At 44.7% G+C, this 22,707-nt stretch overlaps 1 protein-coding gene across 1 annotated transcript in view; it reads right to left on the bottom strand.

Annotated features, from left to right (window-relative positions):
• The window catches only part of med13a (mediator complex subunit 13a), a 75,144-nt gene that overhangs the window by 38,377 nt on the left and 14,060 nt on the right, over window positions 1-22,707 (bottom strand). The window contains exon 3 of the mRNA XM_078286738.1: window positions 15,441-15,609. Coding sequence (XP_078142864.1) covers window positions 15,441-15,609 — 169 coding nt within the window. The remainder of the gene's footprint in view (window positions 1-15,440; window positions 15,610-22,707) is intronic.

The following is a 22,707-nucleotide window of genomic DNA, read 5'->3' as shown; positions in this document are numbered from 1 at the left end:
GGTGAGACAGGCCAGTGGGGGTGGGGCGAGGGCTGTGTGAAGTTTCCTTTAAAGGATTAAACCAACTTTTTGGGAGTTGGGTCCGTTGTACGTTACGTGATGGCAACACAGACAGTAAAATCATCCGTGTCCCCGGTAGAGCAATTGCACCAGTGCTTCATAGCATACACTATGTTGAGTGATAGTAGGCAACTATAATTATCCAAAGAAAGAAGACTGACCTTTTAGCAATAAAACGCTGTCAGTAGTTTTTATTATGTGGCCTGTAGATTCATACATTTTAAAAACTCAATATAGTTGATGTAGACGGGTTTATTTTTGGAACTATTTCAGCTGAGCAACCAGGTATTCATCTGCTGTGCAGTGATTTTGCGCTGTACACAGTCTCCCACTACCCACCACCATGTACACATTCTATGGAAACTGAGAAAGTAGTCCCTGGTAGCTCAAAACAGCACATATTTTGTATAATTTTTACACAAAACTGTGAGACTTAACCGCATATCATTTCAGATTACTTACTCTTTAGCTTTAGAGCTGCTACAAGTTCTCACTTTGGAGATAATGCTAGTCGCCTACTATCACTCAAGATGCTATGCTCAAGTGTTATCATGAAAGCACCGAAGTAAAGAATTTACCTGGGACACATGGATGATTTTGGTGTCTATGCTGTCATCACTAAACGGGCCAATCTCCCAAAAACTGTGTATTCCTTTAAGCGCAGGGAGTAAAAAGAAGGGAGGAAAGAGGGGAAACAGGCATGGGGAAGGATAAAAGGAGGGAAGGACAGGGAGAGAGAGCGACAGAGTGAAGGAGAGGGAGACGAGGTGTGTTGTTGCATTCTGCAGACATCAACAGAACTGCAGTCTACTCTCCCCTCACACGCAAAGCAGACCTGACACTACACACACACACACACACACACACACGTCTGTTTGCAGGGCAGCAATGAGCTTAAGGTGGAGGGCTGCCATCTGTGGTTCGGCAGGCAGAAGTACAGCCCCACACACACACCAGGACATAAACACACACACACACACACAATATCAAACCAGACTCAATTCGCTTTTCTACACATTTGGTTGTACAGATCGCTCTTTCAGTGTCAGCTGATTGGTTAAGAAGATTAACAGAAATGCCAGCTGTTCTCATGGAAGTTGATTCACACTGAAAGATTTTTCTGACTGGTCACGTTGCCAGCCAACAGTGACCAGGCTGTGGCTCTTTCCAAGCATTCGCCAACACATCAGTCAGTGATTCTTTATTCGGCTTTATTCAGCATGGATAAAATTCTTTGAATCTGCAACTGCAGCAGAGAAAAGCGTTTCTGAAATGACTCAGAAATTCTTTCAGGCTGATTGTTTTCGATTCGCCGGCATCACAGATAGAGCGACAACTCTGAAGATAAAAAAAATAAATTAAAAAAAGCTAATAGGACCTTCTTCGGGCCTGCCTTATTCCAAGCGTCCTATCAAAGGGAGGGCAAGATGGAAAACGGCATGGAAAGGAATTTGCAACAAGATCATGTGGCTGGAGAGGTTATTAAAAGGTCGGCTGGGAAACAGAACGGCAAAAATCCTAATTCCAATTCAGTCCAGTTACTAGCAAAGACTAAAGTCATGTATTGATAACGCCCCGGAGAGCTTATTTGAGGGCCCTGCTGGTGCTGCAGAGTCGCAGATGATCGCTGACAGAAGGGTGGCACACGCGTCAACAGGTGTTTGGTTAGCACTTAGCCGAGTAAACACAAAAACGTCAACAACAACAACACCACCTGACATGTTCTCTCGTCACTGTGTCACTCCCTGACACACACCCCCGCACACACAAAGGGGATGGGATTTAGAGTAGCTGGCGGTGTGGCAAACTGCAGCACAATCCCATTCGGCTCTGTCCCGTCTGCAGGACACGCCGCCCGGAGAGAGCATTGTCCTGTCCACATGTGTGACATACGCAAACACACAGCATCATGCCAAATCCAATTCTTCTGCAAACATCCGCGGCCTGCTGCTACGCCAAACACCAGCGCATACACCCCAGCATGTAGGTTACACATACACACAGAAGCAGCAGCTGGTAAACACAGTGTGTGTGTGTGTGTGTGTGTGTAAGCTAGGGGGAGATGAGCAGGGTAAGTGTAGGTATGGGCAAGTGAAAACACTCACATTTATCAAATATTTCCCTATATCCTACATAGCCTGTTTTCCTTTAGGACAGCAATGTAGTGGACGACATCAGTGGTTTCCAAACATTTTCATGTCAAGGCCCCCAAATAGATGCACATGAGGCCATAGATCCCCATTTGTTAATATTTTGTCTTAGAGACCCCCCATCTGGGAAGGTTTTGTTGTTGGATACGATTTGCTAATGAACTCGACAACTGTTTATACAAAATCTTTTAAGTGGGTAAGGAGACAGCAGTGAGCCTTCAGATCAAAACAACGTTCCTGTAACATTCTCTCGCTGTCTGTCCTATCTTCAAATTAAATCAAAATGAAATTATTATTACTATTAGAGCAGAACAATTAATCAAGTACAATATTGGTGAAAACCTTTCATCCTACTGAAACTCAGTAAATCCTGCACACTGACATCGATTTTTTTCTTTAACAGAATCACTTTTCTTTAAACAATTTTAAAATTCTTAAAAAGATCATGACAAGAAGATGATATGAATCGCAATTGCAATATTCTGTCAAATAATCGCAATTAGATTTTTTGTCAGTATTGTTCAGCCCTAAAAACTATGACATATTTTGCTAAGGGACCCCCTGGACCCCCCTCAAGAACAACTTGGGGTCCCCGAACTATGAAACATTAGGCCCGTTACAGTACATTCAACCTGGCTATAACAGACAGCTTCTCGGGGTTTTAAGAATGCAATCTTCCCTGCAGTGAGATCCCACTTGCACCTCAGAAAAGGCTAAAAACCAATGCCAGTGTTGTGAGTACCGCTGAATCGTGCACACACACACACGCACGCATACAAACACCACCTGTCAGCGTGCACAGTGAGTCACCGGTGTACTGACCTCTGCATGGGCTAATGGCCACAGAAATCCCTCTCTAAACGGCTAAATATTCCTCATCTCATTTGTTTGCTCTATTATTGGAGGGATTAAATACAAAGTTAACATTACAATGGAGAGAAAGGATCATGTGATACAGCGGGCTGTAGTGTAGCCAAAATACTGGGTTATACAGCCTTCAAAACAATTTGATACTCGTCTTTGTATCGCCTTTGTTACATAGATTAGTGGCATCTCTCTTTACTTGCTTGTATCTGCCTATCTCTCTCTATCTCTGTCATGTTGAGACAGAGTATGAAAAAAGGGGGGGAGATTCCATTGTAGCCCTTGACAAAAAGCCGCAAGATCTTTTAATCATCTTTTCTCTCCGTCTCCACCTTTCCTCTCCCTCCCGGCTCCTCTGCTCTTCATCTATTAACAGGCAAAATGGACTGGGCTGCTCTGTGATCTGCTCTCTTTTTCCTCTCGTCGCTGTCACACCAAGTGCACGCACATGCACACACACACACACACGCCACTCTGATCGTCCACAGAGACACTCCCTGCTCCACCTCTCAGATGCAAATGGCTGGTGGCCTTTGACTGGATAAGGAGACAATAAGATAATCCAGTGAGGATTTGGAGCAGGGCCACATACAAAGGAGGGCAGGTGGGCACATTTGCCTTCAGCTGGCATGCCATGGAAATGAGGTGCCGAAGGCCGGCGGCAACCTGTGCGCCAGCCAGGAGAGATCGCTGCGAGGGAGGGAGCCGAGCGGGACTGACAGCCTCTATCATTGTCACTTGGGCGGCCTGCTGTGCAGCACGCCTCACAAGGTGATCGGCCGTTTCACCATATCAAAGTTCTGTTTTGTTTACAAATGTTAGATTGAAATTTGGATGTACGTAAAAAGTCAAAAAGGCACATTCCGCATACACACACAAAAGCAAAAATAGCTGGATAACAATCGAGCCAAAATAAAATCACAAAAAGGCATGTGCGATGATTCTTGGCCGTGTCCAGAATGTGCCTTTGACTTTTTACTCCATCATCTGAGCGCTTATTCACTGTACCTGCACCAACTCTGACACATCAAAGCAGAACGGCATTCTTCTATATTAACAATCAGGCCGCTATTTAGTCTCTTCAAACGTTTACAAATTGCGCTGGACACTGTGCGCATTTTTCCGTCGCCTGGCACACATCCGATGAACCCCCAGCTAATTTGTTAAAGCAGGCCGGTCAATTAAGAATAAGCTCTTATTTACAATGTCAGCCCAAAAACTTGTTTTGTATTTCCTGACAAAGACGGAGGGCAAACGCAGTAATGGGAAGAAACTGTTTTGTGTTTCTGAATAAAGCAATTTCTCAATCAACATCAACATCTCAATATCTTCCATGTGTGTTTTGTACCCAGGCTTGCCAGCAGATGGATTTGTGGCTTGGTGTTGTCACAGCTAATGGCAACGAAAAACAGTTGCTGTCATGGAACCCATGTAAACCTAAGCGGACAGAGCATCCAGATTCATTCCTTCACTGCCTCAGCTGCTATAAATCACTGTGCATAGTAATTTTTTAATCTAGGGATTAGGGTTGCAATGCCAAACCGTGCCAGATTTCCCTGCATTAGGGGCATTTTAATTTAGCTTCATTTCCCTTGTCCTTTTACGGGGCTCATTTTTGCTCCACTATTCTCCAATATGTTGTTTCTGCTATCATTTGGACTTTGTTATCTAACACAGTTGCGTCCTAGCTTGTCATCTTGATTTTTTTTTGTTGTTGTTTGTTTTGAGAGGAGATGTTTTTACAAGACCCTTGGGGAATTTTTATCTCATCTGCAGATTATTGACAGCATCTCTTTTAGGTCTTGTTGCAGCATTTCATCACTGTGTTTTTAATCACTCTGCCTCTGTGTTTTATCACGGTGCAAATAAACTCCCAACAAATTCTGTCAAAGCTGTTAACGTGACACTACCCTGTCACTTACCATTAACTACTGGACATATTAAAAAAAAAAAAACAAAAAAAAAAAAAAAAACACAGTCTCCTTCTTAACTCTCTCAATCCGACAGGCACAGACACGGAGACTTTCTGGCAGACAGGAGGATACATTCACACACACACACACACACACACACACACACACACACAAAGAGAATACAAAACTTAATTTCAAGTAAATCAAAACTGAAAATGAAGGAATGCCTGAAGTGGCAGGGAGGAGCAGGGTGGATACGGAGATACAGAGGAGAGAGGAAAGGAAGGGAGGGAGGAGAGACGGCTGTGACATTCCACAGATGTTTGTTGGGCTTGGCCGGCCGCGCTCTAAGAACTGAGCTTCCGCTTAGCCGCTGTACACTTCCTCAGCACAACAACAACAACAAGTGTCCAGAGTACTGGGAAGAGACACTCGCCCTGCCATCTCTGGACACCTTGCATCGGTGGATACCTTAGCTCCCTCTGCTCTCCTGTGTGCACGGCCCTTGTTATTAGGATATGGTGCGAGTAAACATGTTTTGAGAGGTCATGTGCTGCTTCTGTGACAGGAAGAGCTGGCATTGGGCACACTCTGTGGCATAAGACTGATAAACAATGTTTCATCTATCATCTACTGCATGAACAAGGCTAAATTGTCTCAGCAGTGGCCGCTGATGTAAAAGCTACTTTTCCTGGAACTCGCTGCTAGTTAACAAATTTGTTGCCTAGAAGGAAATATGAAGCCGTTTGTCAGCAGCACCAGGGAGTTTGCAAAGCTTATATGTTTGCGTACGATTGTTTACATGATAGACATAGTTGTCTGTCAACAGGATATCTGAGCAGTGCGAGGCAATGCAAATTTGACTTGTACATCTCCTGACAGCAGAAGCCTGGCTGGTTTTGAAGTGGAGGACGTGAGGTGAGACCAGCAACACGCCAAAACATGAACATGGAACATATTTTCATTTAATATGCGGGTGCCATATTTGGTCTGGAGCGAGAGACAGAAAGAGAGAAAAGGCGAGCGGCGTTGGATTAGAGGAGATATTTCCAGGGTGATGTCATCTTCCCTACTGTCTGACCACCTGACCGCTGGGAAACAACAGCACTGTCTGCTGCCAAGGAAACACACTCGCACACCTGAGAGTCACACCAGCCTCGGCTTTAGCGCGCCGCGCACACAGGAGACAAGGTGCTGGAGGAAACACGAAACTAAGACTCTTAAGGCCAGCACATTCACTTAGACACACGCAAAGCTCTATTACTTTGAATTGATTTCCCTCTGCCACAAATGGAGAGGGGGCGAGCCACTTTATATATGTCAGATTAAACTTGAGAGGGAGAGAGAAATGGAAAGAGATAGAACGACAAGTCCATAAAAAGAGGAGAAATCCGATCCTGTGCAAGTTTATCATAGACGCACATAGATACAGCTGGAGCCGACTAAAGATAATACTGACATAACACTGACAGCAAGCCAGCTTCCAGCTCCCTCCCCATTTAGGCTATATCACACACACAAACGCATACACACACACACACACACACACACACACACACACACACCAGGGGTCCTCTAATGCACCTGCTGTCAGCTAAAAAGCGACTGACTCAATCTGAGCCAGATACTTTTGCTCTCCTGAGAAAAATATTTTTAATAATTACGCCTGTTACCAAGTTCACATAATCACTGTCACTGCGTAGTGACGTCCATTTTTTCTCATGAACAAAACACGCACTCTCTATTCAAAATACACAACTGAATCCCAGATGTACCCAGTAGTATTATTAAACTGCGTAGCGTCCTATGAAATGTCAGTGAAAAACCAAACCTATTATAATTACCAATAGTAGTATGTAAGAGGGATGGAATTTTAAGTCTGTTTTAAGCCACTCTCATATTGAGTCATTAGGTCATCATGCTATTAGTAATGCGAATTGTGCCGTTGTAATAATAAAGGTTCATTACCCAGAGCCATGGCCAATTAGTCAGCCTCATCCTGGATTAGAGCTGAGCTTTTGCAGTTAGCTCACAAAGGCTGGGGCTACTTTGCCATTTTTTCTTGCAAATTAGCTGAAACACTTTTTGAAAATCACGTCACAGTCACTGCCACAATCATTTATGGTTTAAAATTTTGACCACCAATTGAGACACATTCTATATATAGATGTAAAAACGTGCCATGGGCCAACTCTGCAGCTGTCCTAATGTCAACTACTGTACACCGAAGGTAAAACGTAGCCAGCAAGATTGACAGGAGGACATAATCTCTATTGTTTTAGCAGACAAATTAATTAATGTCTGTCAGAATGAATACCAGAATCCTAGTGTCCCTGTCCACTGAAATTAGACTCAATATCAGGTTAAGATACCGCTCATGGTGCAAGGGAAATCCATACTGGTCTACTGGTAATTAAAACCTTCTCTCAAAACGTACTAAGAATTATCATTTTAAAGTGCCTATTATCACCTTATTAAAACTTCAGAGCACAACTTCTCCATGTTGGTCGAGGTGGACAGAATCATTTTTTAATATAGAATTGTAGAGAAACAGGAAAAAACAATTGCGGGGTGTCTGCAAGTTTCCTCAGTTTAAATTTGAGACCTTTTAATGCTAGTTAGAATCGATAACAACATTTATTTTGCAACTGAAATAAATGTGAAAATAAACAACTGCAGACCTTCCAGAATATAGATCTGCAAGACTGGGCTGGGCTGACTTCTCACCAGAAAAAAACAGCACACCATTAAGCCACAATTTATTTAACTGATTCAAGACATTTTAAGGCCTTGACTCTGGATAATAAAATGTAAGACGATTTAAGACTTTGATTGGCTGCTGGCAGCCTGGGTCCCCTAAAAAGTTTGACAGTGGTCAGATTTTCCACATTGACTAACTGGTCCAGCGCTGTCACTTTGGCACCGACACACTGAGTTTCTTTTGGGTTTCTCAGCTCTAAAGAAACTGAACTTCCAGGGACTAGTTGCTTTAGCTGATGGCAGTGTGGACAGAAACACAAAGACAGGACCGCACAATGGCCACATCACCTACAGACGCCTAATCCTTGGCTCAACCTACTGATTACGTAGCCTGCAACCCTCATCAGTCTTTTTAGGCTTCTCCAGCTTCAGTAAGTATTTTAACTACAACACAGTATGTCTGGTGGACCCTAATTTGAGGGTTTCACCGGTTTGCCTTACCCTGGACAGAGGGTCCAGTAAATCCGTTAACACTTGGGCTAGTCCAGGCACAATGCGGCCGCCTTGTAGTCCACAGCGATGAGGTGAAAGGCCTAACACCATATAAGGGATTAGCTTTAAATGGGGCCATCTGTCCAAACCTCTGGATTAAAGACAGTACATAGGAATCGCAGTTTCTCAGAAACAGACGGAGAGGAGGGGAAGGGGAGACAGGGAGGGAGGGAGCGAGGCCCGACGGATTAACTATGACGACTTCTTCAGACCTGCGCTTGGCCCTGTTCTCTGCCATGTAGCCTCTGGTCACATGGGAAGATGGGAGGAATGGGAGGAATGCTGGGTAGAGTGGCTGAGGAGGCGGGAGAGAGAGAGAGAGAGAGAGAGAACAGGGACAGGGAGCAGAGGAAATGTGAGGGCACAGGATTCCCTCCATGAATAGTCAAGTTTGTCCCTGGCCACCCTTGTTTTTGTTTTTTTTAAGTCTGACTCAGAATCCCACTGCTGACACCAATATGGGTTTCCCCAGTGCCGTAACTTTCTGCAGTATTTCTACAATATTTCGCACCACTTAAAAAGGCCAGTAATGATGTCTACTAACTTCAGTAATTCTTTGCTCTCTCAACCCCCTAGCTGGCATTAGAGGAAAAGGGGATGGCATTAAAGAGGGGAAACTGGCGGAATAATCTTACAATCAGGTGTTACGAGTTTTTTGATGGTCTCTTATTTCTCAGCTGCTTCAAACGGTCCAAGATTATCCTTAAATGTGTCGCGAGATGTGTAAATCTAAGTCACATTAGCTTCTGCAGCTCATGGGATCTCGCTCACTTGGAAACGCCATCTAATACCTTGTTCACAGGCAGTCTCCTTGATATAAAGCCATAATCCATCCTTGTCAACTGAGTGGTGCCAATTTATTTAGAGAAATTGTTTCCTTGTTTCTTTCAGGCAATAACTTAAGTAATTGGCAGCGAGTTCCTGGATAAGAATCACTTGAACCGATGCGGTCAACACAAACAATATGGTTCGTATTGAGGCTGACGATATATATTATGCGTCAACACAAAAAAAACTCGGGTACTTCTGGGGTTTTTATAAGGTCATGTGACACATGAGCATTCAAACAATATGAATTAGAAAGGGACGCTGCCTTAAATTGTAGCACTGAAGTGATGCAACGGGAAACAGCCTATTAATAATGTATAACAGTGCGGCAATTAAGGAAGTGACCCATACCAATGAAAAACACTGGTATTTTCCTTTAAGAGCCATATTTATCTTCTGGACAGGATCTCTCCGGCAACATGATATATCCAGAGAGCTGGGTCACATGGTCCCGCAGCCCAGTCTCCCTGGAGTTCCTGTTGCTAGAGAGACTGATGGAGTGTGGGGAAGACCGGGGGGGTGTATTAAGGAGAGGTGCTGGGTAGGCCTGTGTATTTGTATCAGCGATACCATTGTCTGGATGCATACTAGATGTTAATCATGTTAATCAGCTTGCCTACATTCTTGTGTCTTTGTGCGTTACACCAATTATTCTCCTGAAAAGCTTGTGTACCCGGCTGTCTGCGAGTGCCATCGGTGGCTGCATACCGATTGTTGACGCGCATGTTTGTGTGCCTGTCTGCCTGTGTGTTTGTGTTGCGCTGGGAGCAGGGAGGGGATAAATTTAGCGCTTTAGCCCCAGACTGGAGGCAGTGGCCCTTTATCCTGCACTGTCCTACTTAACAGAGCGCTGCTCTCTGCTTCCGCCCGCCACAGCGCACCAGGACTCACACACTCACCTCCCATCATCATGGCCAAAACCACAGAGGAAGAGAGAGAGCGCTCAGCTAAATAACACACACACACACACATACATATGCACACACACACACTCAAGCACGCAGAAAAGTGCACACTGATGCAGATATGCATGTCACATGTGTTTATGCAGGCATATGTCCTATTGTATAATACACTATGTGTTGCACTCATTCACTAGCATTCGGTTTTGTAACACGAGCTGCTGCACACTGGCCTCCTTCATTACAGCTTGATTTGATATGATGCTTCAAGTCAGACGACAGCATCAAAAGGCACAATAGACTACACATATTTAAATGCAGCAGAGCAGTAATCTGACACTATCCTGGATGCAGCACAGTTGGAATACATTGCACACCATGCAAATGCTGCACAACTATAGAATGCATCGCAAACAGATAAACAACGAAAGCAAGCAGACATCTGTTTTGTTCTGAACAAATTGAAACATCAAAGCAGACTGGTTTTACTGTTCCAATAAAGCAGCCAATTAGGAGCAAGTCAACGAGTTTAAAAAAAAAAAAAAAGGTCTGCCTTAAGCTGACCAATAGAGCACAAGCATCCATTCACCTTGGAAACACACAATCCCAGGGTGCATTTCCCTGCTGCCATGACAACCAGGAGGAGCTCTCCCTCCCTCCCTCTGTCTATCCCCTGTGTTCTCTCCCTCTCGCTCTCTCTCGCTGTTTCCTGGAGCTAGTCTACCTAGCAGCACCAGATTCACAGAAACAACCAGGCTGTACAGCGTGGAGCCGCCTCTACTCCAGACAAAGAAAATCAGTGTCAGATACATCCAGACATATTGCTGCGTTCACACAGTCCCCTTCCCCAAAAAAACAGTCAGCATCATGGGATGTCAGTCAACCGCAGCGGCAGACTGCCTTCTCGTTGCCAAGGTGATTTTGATAAACAAGATTTGACCACTCGATGCACACTGGTACAATAAACAGCAATCCGTTAAACTGTTAAATAGCACTGTGTGACAGCTCATTTTCAATATTTCACATTTCAGGTTATATTTTGCAAGACTTATTTGTCTTAACCGCAACAGTAGGCAAAAAGTTGGGAAGAGTCAAATTCTGTCACCAACTTCTGTCTGCAGGTATGTAACACTTTACTGTATGTCAGTCAGTACTGGTGGAGCTTAGCATCGTTCTCCTATTGAAGACAATGCACATTCAGTTTGGTGTCTACTGTTTACCACCACAATGTAAATGCAGCATATGATTGAGACAATTACCAAAGCCATATACGAGCCAGACACAACACAGACTGAAAAGGCAGCAGGGAGGAGGGGGATATATGAGAGAGTGTGAGGAGAGAGTGCGAGAGAGCAAGAGTGAAAGAGCGAGAGCGAGAGAGAGAGAGAGAGTGAGAGAGAGCAAGAGAGTTAGAGAGAGAGCGAGAGAGAGAGAGAGATGATGTAAGCATTTCAAAACAAGCTGAGGTTTGGGGTTTAGGTTATAAACACCGTCGACAGCTTCTACCAACTGGAGGCTTCGGAGACGCCGCACAAACCTCTACAGCTGCCTGATGATCTGATGGGCTATCAGAGACTTAATGATGAATGACACTCTCTCTGAGAATTCACGTGTGATTCCGATGGTCATTTCAAGGACAGTCCAGTCGATATCTTGTCAACATGAATAACTGTCTTGCAAAGCCAGACACCAGCGAAACTAACGCTGCCTTCACATCTTTCTGTTGTTTTAGCGTTGCATCGCCCTCAGCACATTCTCCGCCCCCCGAACAACGTCCCAGCGCACTCGCACTGACAAAAGTCATGGAATTCAAACAAACGTGGAGAAAGGCTTGGTATTTGCCTTGTGTAGTTTGCTAAGTTTGGCTTTCATGCTGAATGCATGAGCTGATCTTTCTTCCCACAGGAAAGTTGCATTAAAAGACCCTTCATTATGGAGGGGAAAGGTTTTATTCTTACTTACTAAAAACGAAAATGGCAAAAAAAAAAAAATGCCAACATCATCACTATCAACCAATATAGCAACCACAAACTTTTCGTTATGAAAACACATCTTAAAATATATATTCTGTTGAGTTATATATTCATGAGACCTTTTGTTTACAATTTGCTATCCCATAAGCCAGCACTCTTTTTTGTCTCTTGCGGTTATGTTGCTGCTACATTAATAACACAGAGTTTGGAAAAATCTAAACTATCTGTCATCCAATGGCCACTGGGGGCGCTTATCTGTTATTGTTCAGCAAGACATCTTCCATTGGAATGAATGACTTAAACCTGTGATGCCATCAAAATGTCAAATCTGGTGCCGTTTGTTAGAAAACAAACAGCAGTGAGATTTTGTTCACCCACAGACTGCTACACAGAAATTTACAACATCAGTGTATCAACATATTACCAGAAAATGTACCTTTATTTCTAGAAAATCCCCGAGTGCTTTAAACAGTCCTCTCTACCCATTTTCTGTTTTCTAATGAATTCCCGTTTCCTGTTTTTTTTTATAGATGTGCAAGATTTAATTGTGGTTCTGACACCCAGGGTCGCTCCTGGGCTTATTCCAAGATTAGCTCTAGTAGGTGTTACAGTGGAGGACTGACTCATTAAATATCATGATAGACAGACAAATGTACTGTAATTGCAATTGGAATTGTTATTGTTTTTGTGTGGGCTGAGCAATAAGGCCCGATGATCACTTTTCAATGTGTTTACATTTTTCTATCTGTGGGGGAAATGTTTCCAGCTATTGGGGGCGACCGCAGCTTAAAGAATAGAAAAGGAAACACTTAGACACCTGGACCATAAGAATTACATACACACATTATTAAAACTGAGTGGTATTCCCCTTTGAGTAAGGTAACCCAGCGCACATGCAATTCCGCTGTTTGGCTTTCTACCAGGGCGCAAACAGGCAATGCTCCAAGGATAAAACTTCTATTGCACAACTACTGTCACTATCTCATACACCTGTGTTTGTGTGCACGCGCATGTGAGCACACAATTCACTTGATGAGTGAATTTTGGCCTTTATAGAGGAACAGAGAGATACGAAGTTCTGTATGAAGACAGACTGTTTTGTTTTCTACTTTTCTGCAGTCAGTAGTGGTATAGATGAAGAGGCTATTCTGACTGGTGCCCAACCTACTGCTCAAGAACAGGTTTACCCAGGTTCTCTGATGAAAGGTGAACAAGGTGCTTTGAGGAAACAGATAGGCGGAGGTGTCAGCAAACACTGTTAGCTAATGATCCAGGAGTTAGCAGTTCTGGGTGGAGAGTAGGGGGTGGGGGATGAGGGGCGGGGTCTTTTGCAGGCTAGCCTGAAGGACTGCTTTCTGGGCCGTTACCAGGACAAGTATCCCAGAATCAGCCTAACTGATGCCAGCCGTGAAACAACGGTACGGTTACGCACAGTTTTTATTGGACAATAAAAGTGGGAAATTACTGGAACTTTTAAATCCCTCCCCCTACGGCATCTGGAAGTGACTGGGGATGATGTCAGGTGTGAGCGCTGACATGAAAGCTATCAGCAGCCGTGTGGATGGAAGTCCCTGCAGGGCTGGACGCTCAGCTCTCTGCGGCAGCCTCTGTAGGACAAACCTGAGCATCTCCATGGTGAGAAGACACACAGGGAGTAGAGCGGCTCTTGGTCCCTGGGCACAGACTTGATGTCATGTATTTTGCATCGCTACCGCAACTCAAACAAAATGTCTCTTGGGGGGGTGGGGTGGTGGGGCTTTTGTCCCGCGGAAATAAAAAAATAACATGGCGTGAGTCAATTTAATAATTGCAAACACCCCAGCCCTGCATCGATAACAGCAGAGGAAGTGTTTCACTGTCGGACCAGTTGGTCTGAGGGGCTCTAGCGACATAAAAAAAAAAAAAAAAACACAAAAGGGGTCTTGTGAATTTCCGTCACAGCTTTGTGGCGCTTTGTTGTCGAAATCCCAGCGTGGCTGGGGCGCAGCGGAACAAACCAATGGGAGAGGAAAAACAACAACATCCTCGACGACAACTCAAATTCTGGGTGGCTGCACCACTATTTATAACCTGCCATGTCTGCTCCGTGACGGTGGAGGGGGACGGAGGGAGGGAGAGAGAGAGAGAGAGAGAGAGAGAGAGAGAGTGAGAGAAAGACAGACACACAGACAGACACACAGACAGAGGGTGGCCTGTGAATTCCAGAGCTGAGGAAAGACCATTGTTTTGTTTTCCTTGACTGGGGCCCTCTGTGATGAGCCTACTGGGGAAAGAGAGGCAGTAGAATAGAAGGGATAAATACAGTAAAAAAAAAAAAAAAGAAGTGGCTTCCTCTTCTGCATTATAGTGTCTATTCATTTGTCTATTATTCTGCCAGTGGAGTGAAAATCTATCATACATGTCCTGAAAGCTAAGAGGCAGTGTCTGTGTCAGGTCCTGAAAGAGTCTGCACCAGAACTGGCAAACCCTCTGATCTGCCGCTGCACAGCCTGGTGATGATAACGTCAACTAGACAGCAGATAGCCCAGCTCTGGCCATTTCTATCCTGGACAGAGCCACTGGCCTGCAAACAAACACACGTGCATGTGTGTGCATGCGCGAACACACACACACACAAGATTATGTCGCTGCATGGTCCCATGGTCACCTGATTTCCTGGGGAATCTGGCAACAACACCAATGTTTTGCTGGGACAAAAACAATCACACACACAAGTACACACACACACACACACACACAGAGTAGAGCTGATAGTATCCACTCTACTAGCTGTCCAGACAGCATAAACACAGCACTCCCCTCCTTGTTTCTAGAGCTTTACATCAACTTTTTTTTTCTACTTTAGAGGCTGCTCTGCCAGCAGGAACCTCCCCAACTCCTCATCCAATTCTGCCCTGCAATTGTTACATACATGCATACATTTAATCTGCAATGTCTCACTTCACCAAATAACACTTTAAATTAAAAAAAATAAATCCAAAAAGGAACAGGGGGGCCCTGAATAGGCACAGGGCTGCAGGACCTCTATTCTCGCTCTCAAACAGCAGGTGTGAAATGTGGAGGGAGACGGTGCGAGGGAGGAAGAGCGCGGTGTCGGCAGGGGGACGTGGCGAGAGCCGCCGCGGTCGTTTTCTCCTCGCTGCCAGTGTCTCCATCTCTTATCAATAAACCCAGACGCCGACGGCAAGAAATCCAGCTCAGCAGATAGCAAAGAGGAGGTGGAGGACGGCTCAGCTGTACACAAACACACTTCCAGCGAGAGGAGAGATAGGAGGCGAACAGAGCTGGCACTCTGGCACTCTGGCACTACAGCACCCCATTCAGCCTCTTTAAAACCCTGATATCACAGCTATAATATACTATACGATGTATGCTACTGGGTATAGGCCTCTGTCCAAAGCACCTTACACTACCGCGAACACATACATTTCCACAGTGCAGCTTCAGGCGCAGGACAGAACACGGACAGAAAAGAGAAGACGAGGAGTGGCGACTCACCTCTTGTTGATGGGCTTCTCGTCCTTCTCGTAGGGTTTGACGAACCACTTGCCGATGCGGACGAAGCTGCGGTTCATGAGGCAGCGCTCCAGCAGGTTGTGGATGGCTTTGAACAGCAGCGTGCGACACTCGTAGGAGAGGCCGTTCTCCCACAGGCCGTCATCCTCAGCTGGAAGAGGAGGAGAGAGAGACAGGGATGAGGAGTGGGTTACTACTCTCTTACTAGTCTGTGCGCTGTTTTTATGAACCGGTAAGAAATGTTCACGGCCAACAAATAATGAATATCTTTCTTGCTCAAAACTCTGGTTACAATTACAATAAGTAAGGAATCGGTGATAAGCTGCAACCAGATTTGTGCAGGTTACCTTACTGAGGCTGTTGGTAGCCTAAAGTAGGCCAATACTTGTTTAGGATTGTGCAGTCACTAATAAGAATGTTCTTGAACAGGCCTAATCAATCATCTGTTATTTAGGCCTATTTTTGACTGTGTGCAACATCGATCACTGTTAACAAACTAAAAGACTAATTTATGTGTGTGCCAAGCTTTTGTCTTAGTATCTTAGTGGGAAAATGCCATCTTCTAAAATGACTGTCAAGTAGCATGATGTAAACATTCTGATCCAACCACGGGATTAGAACCCCAGACCCCTCCATGAAAGTCTCAAATCAGAGGTACTGTGTCTCTGTATGCCGCAGCTATGCGCAGTGGGTTTTTCAGAACTTTTTGGGACCCCCGACCGTACCAACCGCCCAACAGAGTGAGTTATACTAGCTGCTGGTCGCAGCTAAAAACACTTTACTTCATTCATTCTCAACAGCGAACACCGCACATTCCCTGATAAAAATGTTTTAATGAAGCTATTCTGATTAGAGAACATCATCATACTATAATGCTCCAAAGGAGTCTTAAGTATGAAAGCAATGAGTATTGAATGGAGATGAACCAGCAGGTGGAAGTATTCTAACCCCCTGAGGAGAAAGCTCCATTAACACAAACATACCCCAAGTTTCAACACACTGATTCAAAATGACACATACCAACCCTCTCTCTGTTTACACTTGACTATATACACACACTCAGTGAAATCAGTCCTATATACGACATTATGGCAATTTGCCCCTTGGCATTCTAACAAGTTGCATTCCCAGTCAGACAAGCCTTCTAACAAAAGGCAGATATAGCTGTGAGCTACTCTATAGACTGATAAGAAACAGATAATTTAAGTATGGCTCTTCCACATACAGGTTGCAATAATAATCACTGAAAGCGAATCATGACATGGTTACTCTGTGGCAGGCAGATCAGCGTGACGAGGCATTTTCAAGAAACTGCTAGCCAACACCAGACACCTGGATATAGAAATTGAAAATGCACATTTCCTGAAATGCAAAACAGTTAGTCATATCTAAAGTGACATCTGAAAATCGTGTCACACAAAGATTGCGAGGGGGGGATGAAATTGCAAACGGGAGTGCACTCACTGAGAGAGACAGAGAGAGAGAGAGAGAGAGAGAGAGAGAGAGTGGAGTCAAGTAGAGACCTGCTGCTGCCCGCTGCTAGGCTGCGCAGGCTCCAGGTGCTTTCTGCGTCTCCACACGTCCAGTTTTAATACCGGGGTTTCTTTCTGGATCACATTCTGCACTGGCCTGAATGCTGCGCTAATCTCATTAACAGCCACTGCTCACATCTTACAGCACTTAAGCTCCTTTCAGTCAAGTCTCCGGCAAACATCTCCCCAAGAGTGCCGTCTCCGCCTCGGCCCAGATGAAATAAACACCGCGCGCAAACCCGCCCTTCATGTCAGCTTGGCGTGCACCGGAGAGGCACGCGCCAGCGCAGATGCACGATAATCAAAATTTATTGAATTGTTAAGTGAACCCCTGGCTTGCTGTTGTAGTGGGAAGGTAGCTAAAGACGTTCTAAGTTTAGATGATTCCAAGGCTATCAAAATAGGAAATTACATTGATTTCCCTCCGAGCAACAGAGAGACACAATGGGCCCTGCGCCAGACTGGCAGGGCTGAAAAGCTTGTTTAAGGGAATGCTGAAAGCTTGTATGCTTTTCATGAGTTTAAGCAGGGAGCCAGCTGCGTTTCATGCACTTGCACAATTGCTGGAGAAACGTAGAAAAAAAAGAGGAGCGGCAAATTTAACTTCAACAGCCTGACCAAAAGGCTCCTCCATGCACCCTGGAGTCAGGTTGACCTTGTTCTTCCAACTTAAAAAAACCTCCCTCAACCTCATCCAAAAAAAAACGAAAAAAAAATAAAAACATCACCGCCACCCCCACCACCATCAAATCCACTTTCAAATGCCACAGCCCTCCTGGACACAGCAAGCGGAGCTAGCCTTTAAAACCATTTCACATCCAGCCAAAGGAAAACAACCTCAGGCTAGCTGCCGAGTAAAGGGGGCTACGTGCCGGATGATTTAGACAGCAACAAACTAATTCATCAGGTGCACACACGTATTCAGGGATAAGATCGGGAACACAGAAAAGCAAGGAAAGGAAGGAAAACAGTAATTTCCCATTAAAAATGAACAGCAGTTGGGGGGGAAAAAAAAGAACACTAAATAAACAGCAGAGAGGAAAAAGCATTTAACTTTCTAGAAAGTGTGGAAATATTATGCATGGGAGCGAGAACGTTTCTCTCGGAGTCCGCTGAGTGATTTAGCAGCCGTTCTGGCCATCTCCACTCTGACATGGCAGCGCAGAGGGCAAAAAGTCAACAAGAATAGAAAGCCAGCCCGCTCAGGCACTGACAACAGATGAAGAGAAAGGACGGGGAGGGGGGGATTGATGCAAACGCCCATGCTGAGGAGAGACAGATCAGTGTGACTGATAACACGTGTGGAGGGGAGGGGGAAATGAGGAGAGGAGGAGGGCTCGAAACTATGGCAAGAGAGACAGATAGCAGGAAGCCCCCTACACCTACTTCTACATAAACAGCCATGGAGATCCCATCTGCTTTCCTCTGTCGACAACACATCTGCCTCGGACCTCCTCCTCCTCCTCCCTGTCGCTTGTTCCTCCTCAGTCTCTCCCTCTAGCGCCAAGCAGCACTAAAACAGGCGTCTGGTTTACATCAAGTGTTCCCTAACGACCTCATGTCCCTCATGCAAGCCTGCTGCAGACAGAAGAAAAGCGACACTCTCTCGCTTAAAGACAAAAACACAGCGGTGCAGACGAAAGCCAGCTTTCGCTGTCGGATGCAGACAAACTAACGCTCACTCACTAGAAAGACACAGCGACACAACGTGAAAAGGGTTAAGGTAGGACAAAGATGACAAGGGAAGGGCTGAGTTCTGTTGTCCCGGGACAGAGGGGAGTTGGCTTTGCAACTGTTATGAGAGGAATCCCCTCCACAAACCTCTCTGGACTCTACCTGCCACAGCTACAACTCCAGGGTGGGTTCAGGAAAGAAGAGCGGAGGAAAGCGCAAGAAGACTATAACCTCGCATTTGGAAATTAATCAAAACTGGGTCTCCAAACCCCCCCCCAATGTTAATCACATCCCTGAACGTGGAGAGAGAACGTTACACACTCGCCTTCCCATAGTCCTTAGGGAGGCCCATTAGCATTCTTTATGGCACAAAGGCAAGAACAAAAGCCTTGGCTCTCAACATTACTCCATGCCACAGACACATCTGACAGCTTCAAAGCAGCAGCCTCTTATGACATTCCACAAAATGGAAAACCACTTTCCACTTGTTGAAGAATTCCACTACCAAAACATGGAAAATACACAATCTATAGAAATCTAAATTTAAAATGAAGAGGTGACCTTTTTAATAATAAAAATAATGTGACACATGACCCCTGTAGGGAACTTCTCTTTTCTCTTGCCCCCCCTCCACAGGGAGGTCAAAGGTCAGGGTCAGCTATAGAACAGCAGCACTCCTGGAGCTGGTGGGGATTCATTGTCTTGTTCAAAGACACAATCTACTTAGCCACTAAGCCACCTTGCTGGCCACGCACTACTGCTACTTTGAGAAATTCTGCCCTGAAAAAAGTGAAACTATATGTTAAGGTGCAAAAGTGCAATAACAATTTTCCTGATACGAGAAAATTAATCCCGATTAAAAATTGTGATCACAATATTAAGCTAAATATTTGGAGCTACCATTTTTGCCATAATTGTGCAGCCCTAGTTACAGTCTAATATTGGGTAAGCCAAAGTCAAACAGGAGAAGTGTCTAGATTACACTTAATATATTCGGGACAAACCCTTAAGACTGTGGCTCAAAATCCCAGCTTGTTATTAGACATTGGTGTGTGTGTGTGTGTGTGTGTGTGTGTGGAGGGTGAGGCGTGGTGTGTGGTGGTCAGTGCACAGGGAGAAAGATGAGTGGCCTCGTTTAGACACAGATTTATGGGCTCAGCTGATGGCTGCGACACTTTCATGTCTCTGCCTCCTGTGTAGCGGGCCCAAATGAGCTGACCTTTATAAGAGCTCTTACTCGGGTCCACGGCAGCTCTGTTAAGAACGCTTACAAGTCTCTCTCGCATATGCAACCGGCAAGCAAACACCTCGTGACACCGGAGAGCACAACAGCTTTTCCTATAGCCTCATGGTAAGGAGGGGATAAGATGCGGTGTCTGTGCCCTGCTTAGCCCAAAAAAGCCCTCGAAAACACTCGAACCCGCAAAATGGCACTCAGGGGGGTTTCTGCGGCCCGTACCAACAGACGAGAAAGTTTAGGAGTTTGGTAAAAAGCTGAGGAGGAATTTTTAGAGGTGGTCCCTCCAGTCGCTGGTCTCTGTGTACAAGCAATTAGAGCGGCAGTCGGTCATTAAACAGCAAGATTAATGCCTTGTGATCGCCGGTGCTCAGGGGGATTCTACCGAGCCTGGCCAGAAGGTTTTCTCCTCTCTTCCACTTCCTCCTCCTCTCCTTCCTCCCACTCTCCCTTATCTGCAAGGAAAGAGGGAGAACCAGTGGTGCTCCGTAAAGTCTCCATTACTAATTAATGAATATTTCCTGAGCAGAGAGGGAAAGAGAGATAGATAGAGAGGGAGAGAGAGAGACTGCACCCATGGGCCAGAGCTGCATGCATGGCCGAGTCCCTGCGCTGTGCCAACCAATGGAGATCCATCAGAGAGGAGAGAGAGAGAATGAGAGGGAGATGGAGGAGGTGGAGGAGAGGAGGGGGGTTCACAGGCAGGAGATTAGCCCTGGAAAATGGATCCCCAAGCACAAAAGCCATCGCCCTCCTCCACTTCTTCCTCCTAAAAGCCGGTCCGGGTTTATCTATTCATCATTCTCGGCACTGCAAGCCTGAAACTTAGAACCATCTTAACAAAAAATGGCAAAAAAAAACAACAACACGAATCGCCTCAAAATCCTGAGCCAAGGTTAACAGAGTGTATCACTGACTAATTATCTTTGATACACATCCACGGCCCCTCCGCGACCACAGCCAGCTGCAGTCCAAACAAACCTCCAGCGAAACCCAGCGTCTCCGGGGTTGTTTGGTAGCGCTAGAACAGTATTAAAAATGGGAACGTGTAATTTGCTGAGAACAATACAAGATGATACTATATACAGCACGAACAGCATTAATAATCCATTGAACTATCCTTCCATAGAGCAATGCTTTCTTCCCCTAGCTGCAGCAACACACTCCCATAATTATATATGGGTTATAGATCTGGCAGATTTGGGATTTTTCTCCCCCCCAACCCAACTGCCAGATGCTGAAGCTTTATTGTTTTTTTTTAATTATTACTTTTTAAGATGAACATGAACATGAGATATCACCTGACTGATTAGGCCATCAAATCACAAAAAGAAAGTGTCTCAGCAAGAAAAGCAATTTCTTCATTCTTGCTCATTTGTTAATTAAATTATATTATGAAACATAAAGATTATTTGTTAATTTAATTGTTTTCCTTTTCCTGTTAGGCCTATAATATGTTGCTGAGAAGATGTGCACTTACTAAAGGTTAATATTAGCCATTTAAATCATATAGAAAATTTCCATCCATTTGTTGTCTAATTCTATTAGTAAGAATCAAAGCATAACTCTATTTTTGGGACATGCTGCCACTCAAAGGGAGAATACAGCTGAATTTCAGCCTTGAAATATGTCATTCCCATCCCCCCAGCACTGTTGGGTCCGAGAACATTCACTGTTGTTCCAGACAAGAGAAAGGAGTTTGGCCCGCCCCCATCGCTCGTGATACAATACCAATGCACAGCTCTAAAGAGAATGGACTGTAAAAGATGGAAAGGGTGATAACGACAGTTGCCAGGAATATTTTCTAGGACAACGGTGCATATTCTGCTCTGTGACTGATGGCAATACTGCACACTATTGTAAAATAAATACCATGCTGGATATTAAGTAAGGCTCATTTGGATGTAAAAGCTCAAACAAAACATCATGATGAGTCCACAAAGTCAGTTTCCTATTGGTTTTCAGCCACGGTCACAGCTTCACAGACCGGAGTCTTCATCCTCCAGTTTCTAGCTGTTGGACAGAGTTGTTCCATGTTCACAAATACTGAACAGGCTGTCCAAGTCAATAACATTTATAAATTCTGAAAGTGAGTGGCATTTCTCCTTTAAGAATCCTTGCCTGGGGCGTCCTGTTGGCTCACTGGGCTACGGCGCATACAATGGCCTCATATCATTGTGGGACTGACTCTGTCTCACAATCTTTTTTGCATGCCATCTCTCCTGTCATTCTCCAAGAAGGCAGTAATTTAACAAATTTAAAAAATGGACTGTTGACTAAACTTGGATATTACAAGTGGAAGACCAGAAGCATAAAAGCAACCACTTAACTGTTGGCTTGACATTTTGCTGGAACAATATGGCTTTGTTATAGCCAAATATAATCCCACAGTTTCATTTTGTGAACATCAGTCAAGGTAAATAAATTAAGGCTTAAAAATTGTACAGGCAAGTCATGATAGTTTGTTTCTCAATGCAAGCAATGCTGATGGAAACAAACACCAGGCGAAGACATAAAGGCTAGCCGCATACCTGCAGCACCGACCGAATAAACATGACTTATTGATTATAATGCAATTCATGTTTTAAAATCATAGCTGTCGTTGTCGGGCTGCCAACCACTGAATTTGCAGTTTACCATGTGCAACACATCAACATGTCACACGATAAATCTACTTGCCCGAGTCATTTCAAAGGGGTACTTGTCAATAACTGCAGGATACTTTATAACAGCCGCACTTGTCAGAAGATCTTGCTTGCGTTTCTAAATGCATTCTGATGTTCTGTGTCACACATATTTGGCAGCC

Source organism: Centroberyx gerrardi, chromosome 11 (assembly GCF_048128805.1).
Source record: "Centroberyx gerrardi isolate f3 chromosome 11, fCenGer3.hap1.cur.20231027, whole genome shotgun sequence".
In the NCBI taxonomy this organism is placed as follows: Eukaryota; Metazoa; Chordata; class Actinopteri; order Beryciformes; family Berycidae; genus Centroberyx; species Centroberyx gerrardi.
Note: the sequence above shows the minus strand (reverse complement) of the source record. Positions and strands in the feature narration are given on the sequence as shown.